The following is a 16,916-nucleotide window of genomic DNA, read 5'->3' as shown; positions in this document are numbered from 1 at the left end:
CCCTATCAAAAGCACTTGGTTTGTTGAATTCCCCTGCAGTTTTTTAAGCAGGGATTTCCATAACATCTGACTTCAGATTCATGTTGCCTTGAAAATGTAACGAAAAACTTGTTCTTTTTTTGTTTACTATGTGAGGCGAATGCAATACTGCCCTCTGCTGGACATTCCAAGCACTGAACATGAACTGGTGTCAGCAAATATAAGCTTTAAGCGAATTTTATTTAATATAATTCCATGTGGCATCCATATGGAAATCATCTGTGATTGTAGCTACGTTTCCTGTTTGGTAATTAACCTGAACAGAGGGAAATTTTATTTTGAAATGTTTAAAGATATTTCTGCACAGTTTCAATCGTTTACACGGTCAAATGTATTCTGAAATAAATCCCTGAACTTCGGTGAGTACGTGATCTGACTTGTCTTTGGAAGACCCTATGATCCTCAGTGCACGTGATTTTAAATTTTTATAAAAATGTTATGTATTTTGTTTTCTCAACGCTGCTGATGTTTTTATTACAAACCTCTATCAGGCAATTATGTTCGAGTTATGGGTATGTAATTCAACGTCCACAAATGCTTTCGATGGTTTGCAAAAGACGCGTGCTGTCCGAGGCGAAAAGCATTTGTGAAGCACCCGGTGCTGTGAAAAGTGCTGTGACCCTATTTTTTTCATTTCTGTTTTTTCTTCCGTGGAGGTGACAACAACAAAAAAAACACAATTGCTGGTGCTGTGGAGTTATGTTTTCCCTTCGTGGTTGTTCTCTCTTCCCCTTGTTCCCGCATTGCTGTGTGGTAATGCGCCTGCTGTGTAATTCTGCTGCACAACACGTTTGCCTTCCGAAGTCCACTGTTTTGTGGGCTTTTGATAACTTCAGACCCCTTTTGTCTTCCTACAGGACAGCACGAGTTCGGTTGGTTCGGGGGAATTTACTGGAATTAAGGAACTGGATGATATAGGCCAGGAAATCGCTCAGCTACAGAGGTAACTCCTAAGCACATGTCTTCTCTGCAGCCGTGTCTAAAAAGACAAACGTGAAAGGAGTGAGGTCATCTATTGTTGGAAAAGGAATACAGGCAGCCCTCGACTTACAGCATTTTGACTTACGGCATATCGCACTCATGGTTTACATCCATGTTACTATTTACAGCACTTGTTCCTCACACTTACATCATGACAGTATCTCAGACGGTGCACAAATGTAAATATAGTCAGTCTACTTCCTGTGGCTGGTTGTACTAAAACTAGTTAAGAAAAAGCATCCGATCCCCAATCCCCGATCGGCTAACCGTGCCCCTGAGCCGGATCAACAATCAATCCTGACTTGTAAAGATAGAGGAAGTGAACCTGCTTTGCTTTATCTGAACTAGACAAAAAAAAATCCAAATGTTTTAAGCAATCTATTTTTCAACTGGCGGTTTCAGCAAGTTGTGTGTGACATTATTGACGATGATAAATCCACAGACGGTGATCAATCTTTCTTGAATTAATCATTTTATCTGCTATCTGCCAGCAACCACATAGAAGGAAAAAAAAAAAGCTAGTATGAAAACACTATGTGAATAAAAAACTATTCTATACGAATGAATTGCTACTAAGTAATGTTCAGGCCCCTGCAACATATACCAGGTAACCATAAATAGTCTCCAGCACTGGGTTGGGGGGATTTACAATAGGGTAAAGCAGACAAAGTGATAGACAAGACATCCTTCTTAAACATTATGCAATCGTTTACATACATATGCTCTATCTATATTCATTTTCCCGGGACGTAACCTGCTGTAAGTGTGAGGACTGCCTGGGGTTTGTTTCTTTCCTCTCTCCTCTTTGTTGTACGCTGATGTTGGCTCCATTTCCCCAGCTCCTTGTGTTTCAGGTTTCGTGTCATTCCACTGTCCACAAACATGTGGGGTAGTTAAACTGCTAATGTTACGCATACTTCTCGTTATACTTCTCCCACTTTTGAGGGACGCAGACGTCAGAATTTATCCTCTGATCACACTTGCTCTGTTTAAGACACGGCTTAAAACATGTGCTCTGACTGGGAGAAGACACTGTAATTATACACGATGACTAGTCCAGTACAGGAAGCATGGGGCTGCCGATATGCTTGGATCGCTAGTTTTCCAGGGGCTAGAGGCTTTGCAGAGTTATCCTCAGCTCTCGTTCTCCAAACAGTTGGGATTTACTCATTGCGTATAAATATCCTGTAGGACTCTCTTGTGGTTCTGATAGAACCAGTTGTCGAGGAGAGAAAAGACCCACGCACATTTCTTGAAAATTAGTAATTTGTTTTGTAATGACCACAGGAAATACAGTGCGATCATGTTAGAAATACAGAAAATCAACCTCCCTTGGTTCAAATAAAAACATAAAATAAAATAAGATTAAATGCAAGCAGTACAGTCCCAGCTTTTGAGAGTGTTGGTTTTAACTGTCAAGGGAGTTGCTTCAGCATTGTATTTGCAATGTTTGGAGAGAAACATCTTTAAGCTTTGCTTTAGAAGTAAAACATACTACCTGCCTGTCATTGAGTTCTTTGACATGCCATTTTAATGAATAACCTGCTTTGTTCTTTCAATTTTTTGTTGTTCTAACGCCTCTGTAAGGAAATGTTGGCATGGTTTTAACACTAGAAGCGCCGACATTTCGAACTACCTACAAGCACCATAGCCAGTCATTGTAACCGATAGCTCTTTAACAGCTGCAATATGACAATCAAAGGCAAACCATCATATAAAACTCATAAATTTTATTCATGAACTTCAAATCCAACATTTGCATAGCACAAATGTAGTATTTAACTTGAAATATGATCATAAAACATTAATATTATTGCTATAAATAACAACACACTTTTTTTTTAAATGCGCACACTGCAGTCAAAACATTAATAACTATAGTCTACAATAAGCAAAAATCTCAAAAACGGCAAATAATAAGATAATGAAACAAGTGTAAACGTAAATATTGAAATAATTCTCAAAAGCAATATTTTATAGTTTAAAAATAACTATTGCATTTATCAAAACATAATTGTCCACTAAAGTAAACATTTTCAACACTGTGTAAACTTTGTTTTCAACATACAGTGCTTGTATTCACTGTAGTTTTGTATTTCAATAAACTATTTACTATATATTTATCCTGCATACCTGACAGCTCGGCACAGTCCACACAGGACACGTTTCTGCACTTTCCCTGCATGAACTCGTACTTCACACTGAATTTTTACAGCCTCTCCAGGTGAATACTTTTGCTCCATGAATATATACCATCGCAATAAATGCTCCTCTGTTGATAATGTCTGTGAATCATTATTTTGCGTGCGATGTGTCTGCGTTGTTGCTCTCTGTACTGTGGAGTAGCAATCGCGTATTGATCAGTGGAGTAAAAGCACTCGGTGCCATTTGGACCTGCGTTTCACTCACAATGTTTTCACAGCACTGGCACAAACCCACGAATGATCTGTCATTGCCAGTATCAATGATGCCCCTGAGCCAGTCATGTTCATATACACGGCATTTCCAAAACGAACTATGTTTCAAATCTATGTGTATTTACGGATAATCACTGTGTCGGCTCAATCTGAATACAGCTGTAAGAAAACACCTGTAATGCTGTACAATGTGTGTGTTTTTCAAACACATGAAAGACTGTAGACAGGTAGAGATCGCCACTGGAGCACCAGACTGACTCTGTTGTAAAGGGCAGGCAGGATTTTGTGTTATATTTGAGTAATTATGTATTTAAATGACCGGTCAAAATAACCCGATTTTGGCTATTCTAGGTAAATGTGTTTATAACTTATTTATTTTCACTTTTATCCAGCTAAAACACGGTAGGCATGTTTAATACATATATTTAGGAAAAGTCACGAATGGGTATGTGTGTTGTATTTAGGAACACAGAGTAATTCAAATTTTAATAACCAAATCGGTCAAATTGACCGGCTCGGCGCTGCTAGTGTTAAGTGGGGGAAAAAATCCCCAACACAAAAAACCCCCCTACCAGAAAAAATCTGTGAATGTTTCTGTCATATTCTCAAGGATGCGAAGAATAAAATATGGCAGAGTTGCAAGCGCATTGCGATATTTATTCTCCTCGTGCGTCCGCCCGCTCCAAACCTTACTGAGCACTTTGCAAGAGCCGATGTCATATTTTACCTTTGCTGAAATGAGATGCTTTTCACGGGGCGACCTTACATATCAATCAAAGCTGGTTTGGTTCACAAGGTAGATTTATCAAAGTGATAGCCCTGTATAGTTCTAGAAGCTTAATCGTTTAACGCCTAATGTTGGGTGACACTTTTTAAAGCACCTTTTAGATGGGTTTCATGCACCTCTGTGCCGGGACCATATCATATGGCGGCTCTGGGCAATGTTCTTGCCACGTGTCTACACTCGGAGAACCTGTTGGTGTTCATGCTTCAAAAACTTCTGCTGTGTATCTGGTGTCGATGCCTCGGCTCAGTCCTCTACTTCCATATTTTCAGTGTCGGATGTAATATTTCCATGCCATTCCATTCCATTTGCTGCCGGCCAGGTGTCATTGTGGGTGTCCGCAGGTTGATTTGTGTCACAGGATACGTTGCCTATTGTTCTGTTTACTCCGCTTAATCTTCACTAGGGCCTGGAAGCATATGCGGGAAATGTTTTCAAATTGTGCGGAACTCTACTTAAATTCTGCAGAAAATCTTACAAATTATTATATCGGGTTTATTGTTCATTGTTTATTGGTTATTGCCAGTTAGATTTGAAGTGTTTTAACAGCGTTAACTGGTCAATGACAATAGGTACTAAAATGTAATCGCCATTTTTATAGAAATCTCATGGATATTAACAAATGCGATCGCTGGTATTTTGCCGGATATGTAATTTTTGATGGCATCACCTTCGCTGTGCTTCTTTTTTCCAAGTGATTTGAGAGACCGAGGTCATCTGATACATGAGTGGTAATGTGGTAGAATCCACTGTTTTATGGATTCATTTAATTGTGATTATATTACTTTATTATGTAATGATATTACTTTTGTTATTTTTGTGATATAGATGGTAATACTGTCAGTTTGTGCATCATTTTAATTAATTTCAACCTCTGTGAATTTGACTATTTGTTGATTTTCTGCGCGTTTTCCTCAAAACTCTGTAGTTGCTCGTGCCATCATGGCCCTAATCATCACATTCTCCTTAAGCCATTGGTCTCGCAAAGCACAGCTCATTAATTAACTTCCTCACCTCGTTGCCTTCCTGACCACTAGATGTCACCATAGTCTAGTGCTGTACTCTCATTTCAAATCACTCCCATAATGTAAGAGATCTCCATTGGTCAGAACTGTGACCTAATGGGAGCTGTGGCCCCTCCTTAGCTTGCATTTATTTTTATTTTCTCCCACATCTGTTTCTTTCAGTGCACCTCTTTGGACAAACTTACTGTTATGCCTACTACTACATTTACATTATATTCCCTTGATAATTCAATCATTTATTACTTTCCATTGATCTCTAGTATGTATCCAATCTGGTTCTTCCCTATTATTATTATTTTTTTTATTTTTATTTTTTTTTTAATTTAGATTGCTGATGTGAATTTGCCAAGTGTTTTTCAACTGGTTTATGCCTTTTAAAGGGTTGTGATTTATATGTTGGGAACATGATAGAAAGCTCTTCATAAAATGCACACTTTAAAAGGAAAAGAAGGTAAAAGTGGATTTTTCCGTAGGTCGAAGTTAAAGGGACGAATTGTTCTCTATTTACTGCTGCACCGTTGGTTTCCCTCAGCTGAAATGATTTGTGACCTTTTTCCCTTTCCTTTTCTGTGTGTATTTTATAAATCTGTCTCTTGTTTTCACCACTTGCTCCCATGCTGCCATAGCACAATTGCTTTTACACACTGGAATACTCTCAGGTAACATCTCTTACTGGCTGTCACCCTCTTAAGACGTAATTTATGAATGTGTATTAAAATGCTGTCCTTGTTGACATTCTGTGGGATTTTTTGTGTGGAGTTTTGGTGGGGTTTGTCTTTTTTGATGGATTGTTTTTTATTGGCTGAAGTCTGTGTGTTTCTTTCTCTGCAGGGAGAAATATGTGCTAGAGCAGGACATCAGGGACAAGGAGGATGCTATCAGACAGAAAACTAATGAGGTTCAGGTGAGGCACACTGCCAAAGAGAGTTTTGTTTGTGGTGTTCAATTTAATTTGAAATATACACTTGTAATCGAAGACCTCAGAGTTCAGTCTCTATTAAACACAGGTCTTTCTACCAATTTTAAACGCACCAACTTCTATGTTGTGGCAGGAGATGCAGAATGATCTGGACCGCGAGAGCTGCAGTCTACAGGAGCTGGAGTCTCAGAAGCAGGACGCCCAGGACCGGCTAGAGGAGATGGACCAGCAGAAGGCCAAGCTGGAAGACATGCTGAACGACGTGAGGCAGAAGTGCCATGAAGAGTCTCAGATGGTGAGGGGCTCTTGACCAAAAGCATTCGTTGGCATTGTTCAGATTGCTGAACCCCTTCAAAGAATCGCTGCGATTAAAAGCGGACATCAAACGTGCCACGACATCTGGCCAAAGCAGTTGTTGGCCAACTTTTCTTATTGTGTGCTCAGTGTGTGTCGTCTGACCTCTCCCTGGCTTTGCCCCCCTGCCTCTCCTCCAGATCTCCTCGTTACAAACGCAGATCCACTCCCAGGAGTCGGACGTTAAGAGCCAGGAGGAGGAGCTGAGCCGGGCCAAGGGGGACCTGAACCGCCTGCAGCAGGAGGAGACGCAGTTAGAGCAGAGCATCCAGGCTGGGAAGGTCCAGCTGGAGACCATCATCAAGTCCCTGAAGTCCACACAGGATGATATCAACCAGGTAAACCCAAGTCTTGGACCACCAGGGCGCCCAACATAAGGGTAAACCGAATAAGTTTCCATTGAGTAGAACTGTGTTCTTATGTACGGTTGTTTTGAAGATACTCTCACAACAAACAACATACAAAAAACAACACAGGATATAGATATTAATGTTACACTTGAGTTTCCACATTGTGTGTAGATGTTCAAGCTGGGCCTTCAGTGTGGCTCTACTTTAAAAAGTTACTTCAGATGGAGGTGATAGCTACATGGCTTTAATGGCTAGTGATTCTTCAAATCTGTGGTTCTCCTCTGGTTGTTCATGCCTGCCGATTATTTGCATTGTTCTATCAAGTTTTGCAAACGAAACAAGCATGAAAGCTTCAAATCAGTTCTGTGGCAGAGGTTTCCTCCAGAGCTATAAAAAAGCTCACTGCCGTTTGTGGTTGACAGCAGAACCCCACCCCAAGCTTCAAGAGAGGTGTAAACATTGTGGTTTAGGAGTAGCGCGTACCTGCTAAGCTGCTTCAACAGGACACGAGACACTGCGATCGCAATAGCGCCCTGAACAACAGAGGTGTTTGTGAAGTCAAGAAAACAAATCGTGGCAAATTCTAGCTGTGCCTGAACCTGATTGAGTTCAAGGGAAACGGCAAGCGTTCAAGACGAGTGTTTTTGTTTGTTGACGAGCCTTTTGATTCTCTCTGAACTTTCGATTTTGCTCTTCTTATCTGGGAGAATTCAAAAACAAATTAGCCTTAATTGTAGAATATGGTTGTGGTCATTATGGGAGTGTAAGATTGAGTTCACTTCAGATAATGTCTAAGTCTTTTTTGATTAATGTTTTAAAACAAACCCAGTTAGTATTTCGGTGCTCTTTAAGAGAAACAATCCAAACAAAACAACAATTAAAACCCACTGACTGTAATTTTATGAAACTACCACTAGAGGGCTGTGTAATTTTGTCAAAGCTGTAGGTGTGTCGATTTAAAGGTATTAAAGGGACTGTTGACACCCTGAGTATCTATTCCTCTGGAGAGCATGAAAGACAAACAGCTGAGAAACCCAGAATGGTTCATCATTTCTATACGGATACCTCTAAACTGTTAAAAAACAAAAACTGACATTTTAACACAGATACATAATTTCAATATGTGCGAAAGAGAAAAACAAAACCATAAAATTAGATTTCACCTTAATTGATTTCCCCCTTGTTAGACATCTTTGCATTTCCTTTCCCCCTCCGCTGTATTCCACTTTTTAAACACACACACTTCCCAGCACCCCCCATGCTACATTAACACTGAGAGACTTTCATTCACACTGGGCAGGGTGTGTCAGTTTCTCTTTGAGTGATTTCGCAGCTTCCTCCGCTTTTCTCATCCTGCTCGGGACATCCTGCTTAATTTCACACGGTCGGTATGAACCTGACGCACCGTGTGAGCCTCACGCAGCTTTTTTCGAAACCCAATTTGTAGAATCCTAATGCCAGGTCTGCTCGGGCAATAGGACCCAGTCGGGGAAATGAAATAGGAGTGGCTGAAGGTATCTTGACTGTAAAATCTCTTTCTGGAGCAAACGATGCCCTTGGCTGCTAATAAGTACTATGTTGTTTAATTTTGGTGCCTTTTTTGAGTGCCTTGTTTTTGAAAGTGGATGAAAGTAAATGAAGCAGCTCTTCACAAAAAAAAAATATATATACTAGTATTCTGTGCATTGAAGTACATGCGTATAGACTGAAAGTTCTGATTTCTGTCTGCGTTGGAGGACAGCACCAGACTTAACACTTTGGTTGGGAGGGACCTCTCACACTGGCTGTGCCATTCATGCCGGGAACGTGCCAGACTTGTAATATTCGTAGTTGAAGCGCTTTCACAGATTTACGAAAACGAGAAACTCTGGCATTGATTCCAACACTGCTTCTACAGACCTATTATTATCAAATCAATCCAATCATGAGTGACAAGCATTGCCCAACCATCCATGGTGTTTTCTTGCTACCTCTCCAATGTAGTTGTTATTATCATTTATATTGAATATTTAGTTTCCTCTGACAGCTGGTCTCTGGGACTCTAAATTGCTCATAAGCTGTTTTGAATTGCTCAGGCTCGGAGTAAACTCTCCCAGATCCAGGAGAACCAGCAGGAGGTGACGAAGAGCATCGATCAGTACAACAGTGCACTGAACGGCACGCACGGCGGCAGCATGACCAACCTCGCCGACATGAGCGAGGGATTCCCGGAGAGGGAGAACGGGGGATTCGGCGCCATGGTAAGGAGGCTGAGGGCGCACGGGGGCCCGGCTGGCATCACAACCTTTATCCAGTCCGCCCTCGTGCCAGTCCCAAACCAGGTTCTGAGGCATCTACCTGCCATCATGTCTGGGGATCTGGTGACCGGCTTGCGGGGGGCGTATTTAGATTCATTGTGGGTTTGGTCTCAGATTTGATGCTTTATTTTGACTCTACACTTTTGACTACACTTTCACTGCATGTTTTTGTAGGCAATATGTTTAAGGCAGGGTTTTTTTCTCAGTGGGGAGAAAGGGAAAATATTTGGGGTGAATCTTAAAGTGTTCTAAGGTTAAGGTTGCTTTTAATCGAACAAACAAACTTTTACTTTAGATTCTGTCTGGTTGTTTTTCCACCTTCTACATATATGGGTGCAATGCAATACATCTGAAAATGAGTACATATCTTTTGAGTGATTTGGCCATAACTTTGAGTTGCTTAACTGTTATTGATTCCACTATCAATCATCAGATAGCAAGTACACAGATAATGATTTTGAGCACGATGTTCTAATGCCTGGAAAATGCTGTACTTTTATTTCTCCATTTCTTGTTTTGTGTTACCCATGCCTTTAATTTATTCCTGATAAATTATGACACTATATTTACAGTTTAAATTAGACCTTTTAATTTGCATTGCTTAGTTATCTTTCCAAAATAAAGAAAAATAAGCATCTTTATAATATTTTACATAATTCCACCTACAGTGCTTGAATTTCATGTATTTGTATTGAAAGTAATGGTAAGGTCAATAGAGTGTGTATGCATGTACATGTACATCCCATTTGGAATTCTCCTACAACCTCCTAATTGAAATCAAAATGACACCGATAAAAATTAAATCTAGGCATTTAAAAAGAGAGAGAGCGACGATTTAAACAATTACAAAATAAACTGATCATTAAAAACAATTTGAGCAAATGCAACACTTCTCCCTTTCTTGGAACACTATCTGTTTGTGGTTGTCAGTTCTTTTTCCGGCATTTTTGAAAACAAAAGTTGAGGTCAAGATAAATGCTCAGATCAAGCTAAAATTGTGTTTCCAAGCATCAATTGCTTAATAAAATGTCTTCAAGAGCTGGTTTTGCACAGAGAGGGATTCGCTGGTCAATCGGTGAAACTTAAGCTTGTGTTTTTTATTTATTTTTCTTATTTTACTTGCTCCGTTAACACCTTTAATACCTCACTGTGCTCAAATTGACCAGTAGTGTGCACCTGTCTCCCCTGCAGGTTGTGAGAATAAGCATTAAACTAAAGAAGTAGGTTTCCCAGAGCTGTAGTGAATGTTGATGCTTAACTTGGCCGATGGGTGAGGGAGAGTGACGAGCTGTCTCTTTTTGTAGGAGGATCCGTTCAAGGCCAAGGCAGATCCCTTTCATTCAGAGGACCCTTTTAAAACAGACCCATTTAAAGGTGCAGATCCTTTTAAAGGCAGTAAGTACGCTTTACTAACCACTGCAGCGTCCGCAGTCCCCGGGGAACCCGCCTGTCCTCCCAGAGACCCGTCTCCAGTGGCCTGCATCGCCTTCCACCTGCTCACAGGTCCTCCGCCTTTACTTTTGCTTTTATGCCTTGCCTTTCTTTCACTCTCCCTTCTTCTATCCCCTTTGGGTTTGCATCTCCTCCTTTCCGCTGGGTTTTTCTTTTTCCCCCGATTTTGTTTTTGCTTCTTACAGTCCAGTTCAGCCCCCCGCTCGGTCATACTCTGTTGCACCCTATTGCATTTTCATCACTAATGTCACCCTTGCATTATTTTGACACCCACCAAATTACTATTACAGCGATTAGTGTGATTCCTAGAAAACCAAATTTGCATATCTGTATCTCTATATCTCTTTGTATATACAAGTCTTTCAAAATTTCAGTGAAAGTGTTGTGGATTGCAGCTGTAGTATTATTTTTGTGGCTTTCATGGTAAGCTCCCATTTCCTTTTTTGGAAACATGCTGACCCCCTGCCCGTCGTTTTCCCTGTTTCTGATAACTTTTCAATTTGCACCTAATACGTTGTATTGTCCGATCTAATTCCATGTTTTTTGTGCTCATTTTCTGAGGGGTTTTGTGTTTCCTTGATGATTTTAATCATCACTGACTCACAACAGAAATCTGTTTTGCGATGCGATCTGTAGCATTGTTCATTGAAGCATGTTTATTGATCTATTTATTTGTACGAACCCTCACCCTTCCCCATCCCATTTTAAGTTCCACCTGAGCTGAAATAGTTACTGATGACTATTTTTATTTCTTCCCCCACCCAACTTGGCTTCTCTTCATTAGGTGACCCTTTCCAAAACGACCCTTTTGCAAAGCAGCCACCTCCTACTACAGGTATTGATAGCCGATTTGTAGAAAAAGTATTACGATACAAACTAATACTAATAAACAAATGTTACAGACCCCCCAAAAATTAAACATGCTTCAAAATGATTGAGATGCAGACTCATTCATTTATAGTCTTAATAGGAATCCATGGATTTTTAAATTAAAGTCTTAAATGCTTTAAATGCACAACTCTTCTTGTTGCCCATGAAACTTTCTAACATGTTGCATTCTGGGAAATCTGTGTTTGGTTTTCTTTTGTGAGTATTTTCTTCAACTGCCTGTGTTTATAAAAGTAATTGGATTCAAATAACAGTTGGAAGAAAGACTCATTTTTATATTGGAAAGTCAAAGTGGTCAACTTATTGGATAAAGCACCATTTTGTTCCAGAATTTAAAAACCACGCACCTATTTACTCCCAGAGCAGTTGCATATAATCGGCACTGAGCAAAGAAATCACTCGTTCTCTACACGGAATGGTGTGAACCAAATAACGTGCAAAAGGTCTTGACAACACCCACAGCTTTTGACTCACTCCTTGGCATGGATTTCCAGTTTCCAACGTCGGTGAACACCTTTGCCGGTGAGGAAAGTAAGCTACTGTTTCCTACACTCAGATCCTTTCGGCGGAGATCCTTTCAAAGAGAGCGATCCCTTCAAGAACTCATCGTCGGACGATTTCTTCAAGAAAACGCCCAAGGCAGACCCCTTCACCTCCTCCGATATTTTCAGTAAAGGCGCCACGTTGCCCGCGAAGGTAGTGTAGCAATTACTGGCCCCTCCTGCAGGCTAACGTTTGGGTCCTTTCTTCCTTTATGGACAGCCTGCTTTGATGATGGACTGTCCCTCACAGTGCTTCAGTTATTAATTAATTGACTTATTTGTATTATTTTAATTATTTAATCCCAGACACCCTTACCCAGACTTATAGTGCAGTACTGTGAATAACATTAAGGTGGAAAGGAATATTACGTGTAGGAATAAGCATGACACAATGAGGAAAATACAAGCAGATGCCATTGATGAAAACTGGATAAGATCAGTAAATGCAATAATTACATTTTCCCTTGATTTAATACCAAGCATCTCTGAGTAATAGACAGAAGAAGCTGTCAGGTATTAAATGGAGAGGGTGGACAAACTTTAAACTGTGTTTCATGAAGGGTGCACATCTCAGATCTTTAGCCAAAGTGATGTTTTAGGGACGTCTGTTCTGGCATCTGGTAAAATTGTCTCTGATTCACTTACTCAAACTGATAGTTTCTTATTGAGATCAGGGGGGAATTTCAGAATGACATTTTATTCAATTGGTGTTTGAAGGAACTGAACTCCCCACAGAAAGTAAAATCTGTAAAATGTAAGAACGTGGCATCAGTGGAGAATGTTCACCTTTTTTCTTGCTTCTCTTTTTTCCTCCCCCAGTCTGGTCACTTCGGCAGCAGTGATCCTTTTGTATCTACAAGCCCAAAACCCAAAGGACCAGGTATGGCAGGTCAAGTTCTTGATAATGTCCACATCATGTTCCACTGCACCTTCAGTATATATATTCATAGACACGGTGATGCTTTCTAATGTCGTCCGTGTTCATATTACAGCACCGTAGTTTCTAATTGTGTCGGTCAGATGTCCACCATTTGAGCGCAATGAGAAAAATCGGATTGAGGCAGAATTAAGACGACACCTCTGCTGAGACGTAATGTTTTCCAGCTGTCTTTTGATTTATCGTAAAAAAACGCAAAAAAAACTTCCTTTTCAATTGTTCTTCGTGGTTACATTGACATGCAGTGTGAATTTCTCATAGCCATCGCAAAAAATACTCACACGTTACGGAAAGAGTGATTTTGAATCTGCGGGTTGACCGATACCATACAAACGCAGAGTTTCGTGGACGTAAGTGTTAAGTAACTGTTACAGAATGTACCAGACCCAAAATTTAGAGTCTTCTGAGATTCAGAATGTGGGGTTTCTTTGCTGCAGGGCTACAGGAAGCTTTAAAAAAAAAAAAAGCGAATAAAGTGACATTTTATGAGATTTTTTTTTTTTTTCATGAAATCTGATCAGTTCACATTAGGATAGGGCTTTCTTCCTTCATTGTGTAATTCCTCCTGTCTCTTCACCATGTTTGTGAGCACCCATCCACCCACAAAGAATGATTTGTAATTATCCAGGGCTTCCCTTACATTAATTACAGACCATTTCGTATTAGCAATTAGTGGTTTTCTCTTAAGTTCTCATTTTATGTGGGTTACACATTTCTGTATTATTCCTATATTTGAATCGCAAATTCTATATATAGTGGCTCTTCATCCTAAAATATCCCCTGGTCTAAAAATAGCCAGTGAAAACAAGTGGAATACTGTGGCTAAATATAGCAGGAGTTAGTTTGGACGTGGCGGCCGAAGTACAACGTGAGCGCCCGGATCCCGTACTGTGAAGCCATTCTCAACCGAGTGTTTGTTCACTCGTGCTGAGCTGGAATACTTCTGTTTTCCAGGAAATTACTTTAGTTCATAGGAAACACATTGCTTCATGCAACACTGAAACTTCATACCTAGTGAGAGCACAAGAGCAGCTGTGTTCCCCTTCACTGCGGGTTACCAAACAGCCCTGTCTTGTGTTTACTTTCCTCTTGCATAAATAACAGCAAAAAGAGAGATGCTTTATATTCAAGGCTATTTTAGAGTTTAATACTCCAGACCTCCATTCTTATTACTACAAGCAACCTGCGTCACAGTACTGTATTTGATACACATTTGTTGAATAAAATTAAGTTAGATAAACACCCCGCATGGAATGGCTAATTACTCCAGTATGCTGCATTGAGTTGTCAGCTTTAACCCTTTGACTTCTCAATGTGTGAGGCAGACATACGAGAACCAGACTGTATGGTTGCCGAAGCGGGCGTTTAAAAGAAAACTGTTGCCAATCTACAGGCCTACACACACGCATGTTGGCTTATGTAGTTCTGTGTGTGTGTGTATTATAGATAAGATATCGGTTGTTTTCCAGGTTGGGCTGATTTAACACGAACGTAATTGCTTTGGTTAGCCAAATTCATATTAAGTGCTTGAACTTTTAAAAAGACATATAAACTAGCTCTTCTTTGTATGATTGTTTGTTGTTCGAATGTATATCCGTTATACCAAGCTTAAAAACCTAAAGAGGCATCCTACAGCTTTTTAAATCATGAAAAACAGCTAAATAAATGTTGATTTTCACAGTGTACGCTTTCTAAGCATCGCATTGTTTCGTATTCCCATGCAGACCTCTTTGGCACATTGGACCCTTTTGGAAGCGGCTCCTTTGGAAGCAACAGCGGGTTTGCAGACTTCAGCCAAATGTCAAAGGTAACCGGGGACTCCTTTCCGCCGCGAGGGACATTTTGCACGATCATGCTTTTGCTGTGATGCGTTCCTTAAAAGCTGAACTCCTCCATATGCAGATTTGATTCTCGTATCACTGCTGCAGCTGGAATTTCCCTACCTTATTCGATAGTCTATTCTGCTTGATGTGGGTGGTGGGGTGTGAGAGAGTCTTCATAACCTTCAGCTCAAAACATATCGACCCTGCCCCTACCAGCCATTTAAATTGATTTTATTAAATTGTTGATTTTCCTGTTATCGGTATCATTGTCTAATTTGAACACCATTAAGCCATATTTGGAGAGAGATGGACACACAACATGGGTCCTATCTCTGTCCCTGTCTGAAGTGTACAAATGTGGACACGTGGACCTCTCACTCAATCTGGCGTTTCACTTCGTCGGTGGTTACCCATAAAGATGTGTTGCAAAGCGTGGGAATCAAGTGTTGCTCTATTTTAAAGCAAATGGGAGTTTTCTTTTTATGTAGACCGCTTGTTCGGGTGGGGTTTTATGCAAGCTTTTTTGTCAGATCACTAATCTTTCATCTCCAATATTGTTGTGACTCAGTAAAGCACTCTGCGCTTAAGCCTGTGAAGATTTTTTTAAGCTCTGACACAGCAACAGTCAGAAGTAATAATTACCAAAAAATTTTTTTTTGTAATGTCTGCTTTGGCAGAGCCCAACGCCTCACGCGGATCCGTTTAAATCATCTCTCGGGGGGCAGGGGTTCTCGGAGGACCCCTTCAGAGGAAAGCTGGACACCCCTGCACTGCCGCCCAAGAAAAACGTGCCTCCACGACCGAAACCTCCCAGTGGTAAGTTGTGCTTCCTGTGGGAGAGGGGGGTCACTTGCTTTTATCTCCAGGTTGACCAGGACTCGAGTTGTGTAAGTTCAAATTGGATGTTGTAGAAGAAAAGCAGTGAGATCCAAACCTTAAAATGTTTCTGTTTATTCACGTATTGAACTCTGTTTATTGATTTCTCAATCGAATACTAAAAATGAAGCTTGTGTGAAAAGGGTTCGGTGTCCTGTGTGGAGGCCGTTGGGTTTAGGGAGCCTTTTTAAATGGGAGTAAAGGGGGATTGAGAGGAAATTGGACATCCCCAGCCTAGCAGAGACTTAAGAAAAGCAGCCTGGTAGTCTAGAGATCTTTTATTTCAGGGAAATCGTGTTCAAAACATCCCGTACCCATTGTATTTATCATACAAGACTTGTGTTTTTATCACATCACAGCTTTTTTTGGCGACAACTTAAACAGCTCAAAAAAGGCAGAACAAGTCTTTAGTTTCTTAATTGAGAAATGTGTGCTACAAATTTCATTTTGACGTAGGGTACCTCACTGATTCCACATTGCAGAATTTTTTCCCCCTAAAAAAAAGAACAATTTGAAACTTGTTGAAAAGCTTAATCTGAGGGCACTTCGTTGTCATCTTCACTGCCCCCTGTGTTCCACAGTTGGCAGTGCATCTCAGTCTCCTCGTGTTAAGTGAATTCATTTTGTTTTGCCCCCCGACTGTCCATTTCTCACCTCGAATACGTCTCAGTTTTGGTAGCACACCAGTAATTTCCTGCATGGCGTCTCAATTCCTTACCTTTGTGTTTGTTGTAGTTGTGTACAGGACGGCACAGAGTAAGTACAATGCATTTGCACCAGCGCTCCTGCAACTAGGTAGCTCATGAGCAGGTGTTATAATTTAACATATTCTAACTGCTGTAGGCATGTTTGCTAATGTGTGTGCCCTCCTCTGTTCTCTTTAGCTAGGTGAGTGTATTTCATTGTGTATTTCAACCTGTTGGGGAACTGTTTTCAAATTCTATTATAGACTGTCCATTTTTCACATCTGCAAATATTCTGAGGTCGTGTTGGTGCTGACCTCTTTCCTGTTTACAAGTCAGAGATGTGGTTTTATGTAAGAGGGTGTCTTGCTAAAGGGTAAAGAGATTTTATCTAGGTGCCTGTTTGGTGAGCTGAAGTGTGAATATTTCCACAACCATTGAATAAGTAACAATTTTACTTAAACAAGCTTTTTAATTTCATCCCTGCCATCCACCTTGAGTGCCACAGTGGTGCCGAACACAGTTTAGTGTCAAACCTGTTCATACGTT

General features: G+C 40.5%; 1 protein-coding gene across 9 annotated transcripts in view; it reads left to right on the top strand.

The window, feature by feature from the left end:
* The window catches only part of eps15l1a (epidermal growth factor receptor pathway substrate 15-like 1a), a 44,335-nt gene that overhangs the window by 15,238 nt on the left and 12,181 nt on the right, over positions 1 to 16,916 (top strand). For 5 of the 9 annotated variants that reach the window (XM_066696020.1, XM_066696017.1, XM_066696024.1 and 2 more), the window contains 11 exons: positions 897 to 982; positions 5,873 to 5,905; positions 6,078 to 6,150; positions 6,299 to 6,460; positions 6,660 to 6,857; positions 8,945 to 9,109; positions 10,471 to 10,561; positions 12,063 to 12,202; positions 12,868 to 12,928; positions 14,710 to 14,792; positions 15,486 to 15,624. In XM_066696020.1, coding sequence (XP_066552117.1) covers positions 897 to 982; positions 5,873 to 5,905; positions 6,078 to 6,150; positions 6,299 to 6,460; positions 6,660 to 6,857; positions 8,945 to 9,109; positions 10,471 to 10,561; positions 12,063 to 12,202; positions 12,868 to 12,928; positions 14,710 to 14,792; positions 15,486 to 15,624 — 1,231 coding nt within the window. The remainder of the gene's footprint in view (positions 1 to 896; positions 983 to 5,872; positions 5,906 to 6,077; positions 6,151 to 6,298; positions 6,461 to 6,659; positions 6,858 to 8,944; positions 9,110 to 10,470; positions 10,562 to 12,062; positions 12,203 to 12,867; positions 12,929 to 14,709; positions 14,793 to 15,485; positions 15,625 to 16,916) is intronic. The other 4 variants (XM_066696021.1, XM_066696019.1, XM_066696018.1 and 1 more) reach the window with 3 other exon arrangements.

Source organism: Amia ocellicauda, chromosome 22, assembly GCF_036373705.1.
Source record: "Amia ocellicauda isolate fAmiCal2 chromosome 22, fAmiCal2.hap1, whole genome shotgun sequence".
Taxonomy (NCBI): domain Eukaryota; kingdom Metazoa; phylum Chordata; class Actinopteri; order Amiiformes; family Amiidae; genus Amia; species Amia ocellicauda.
This window is presented reverse-complemented; position numbering and strand designations above follow the sequence as displayed.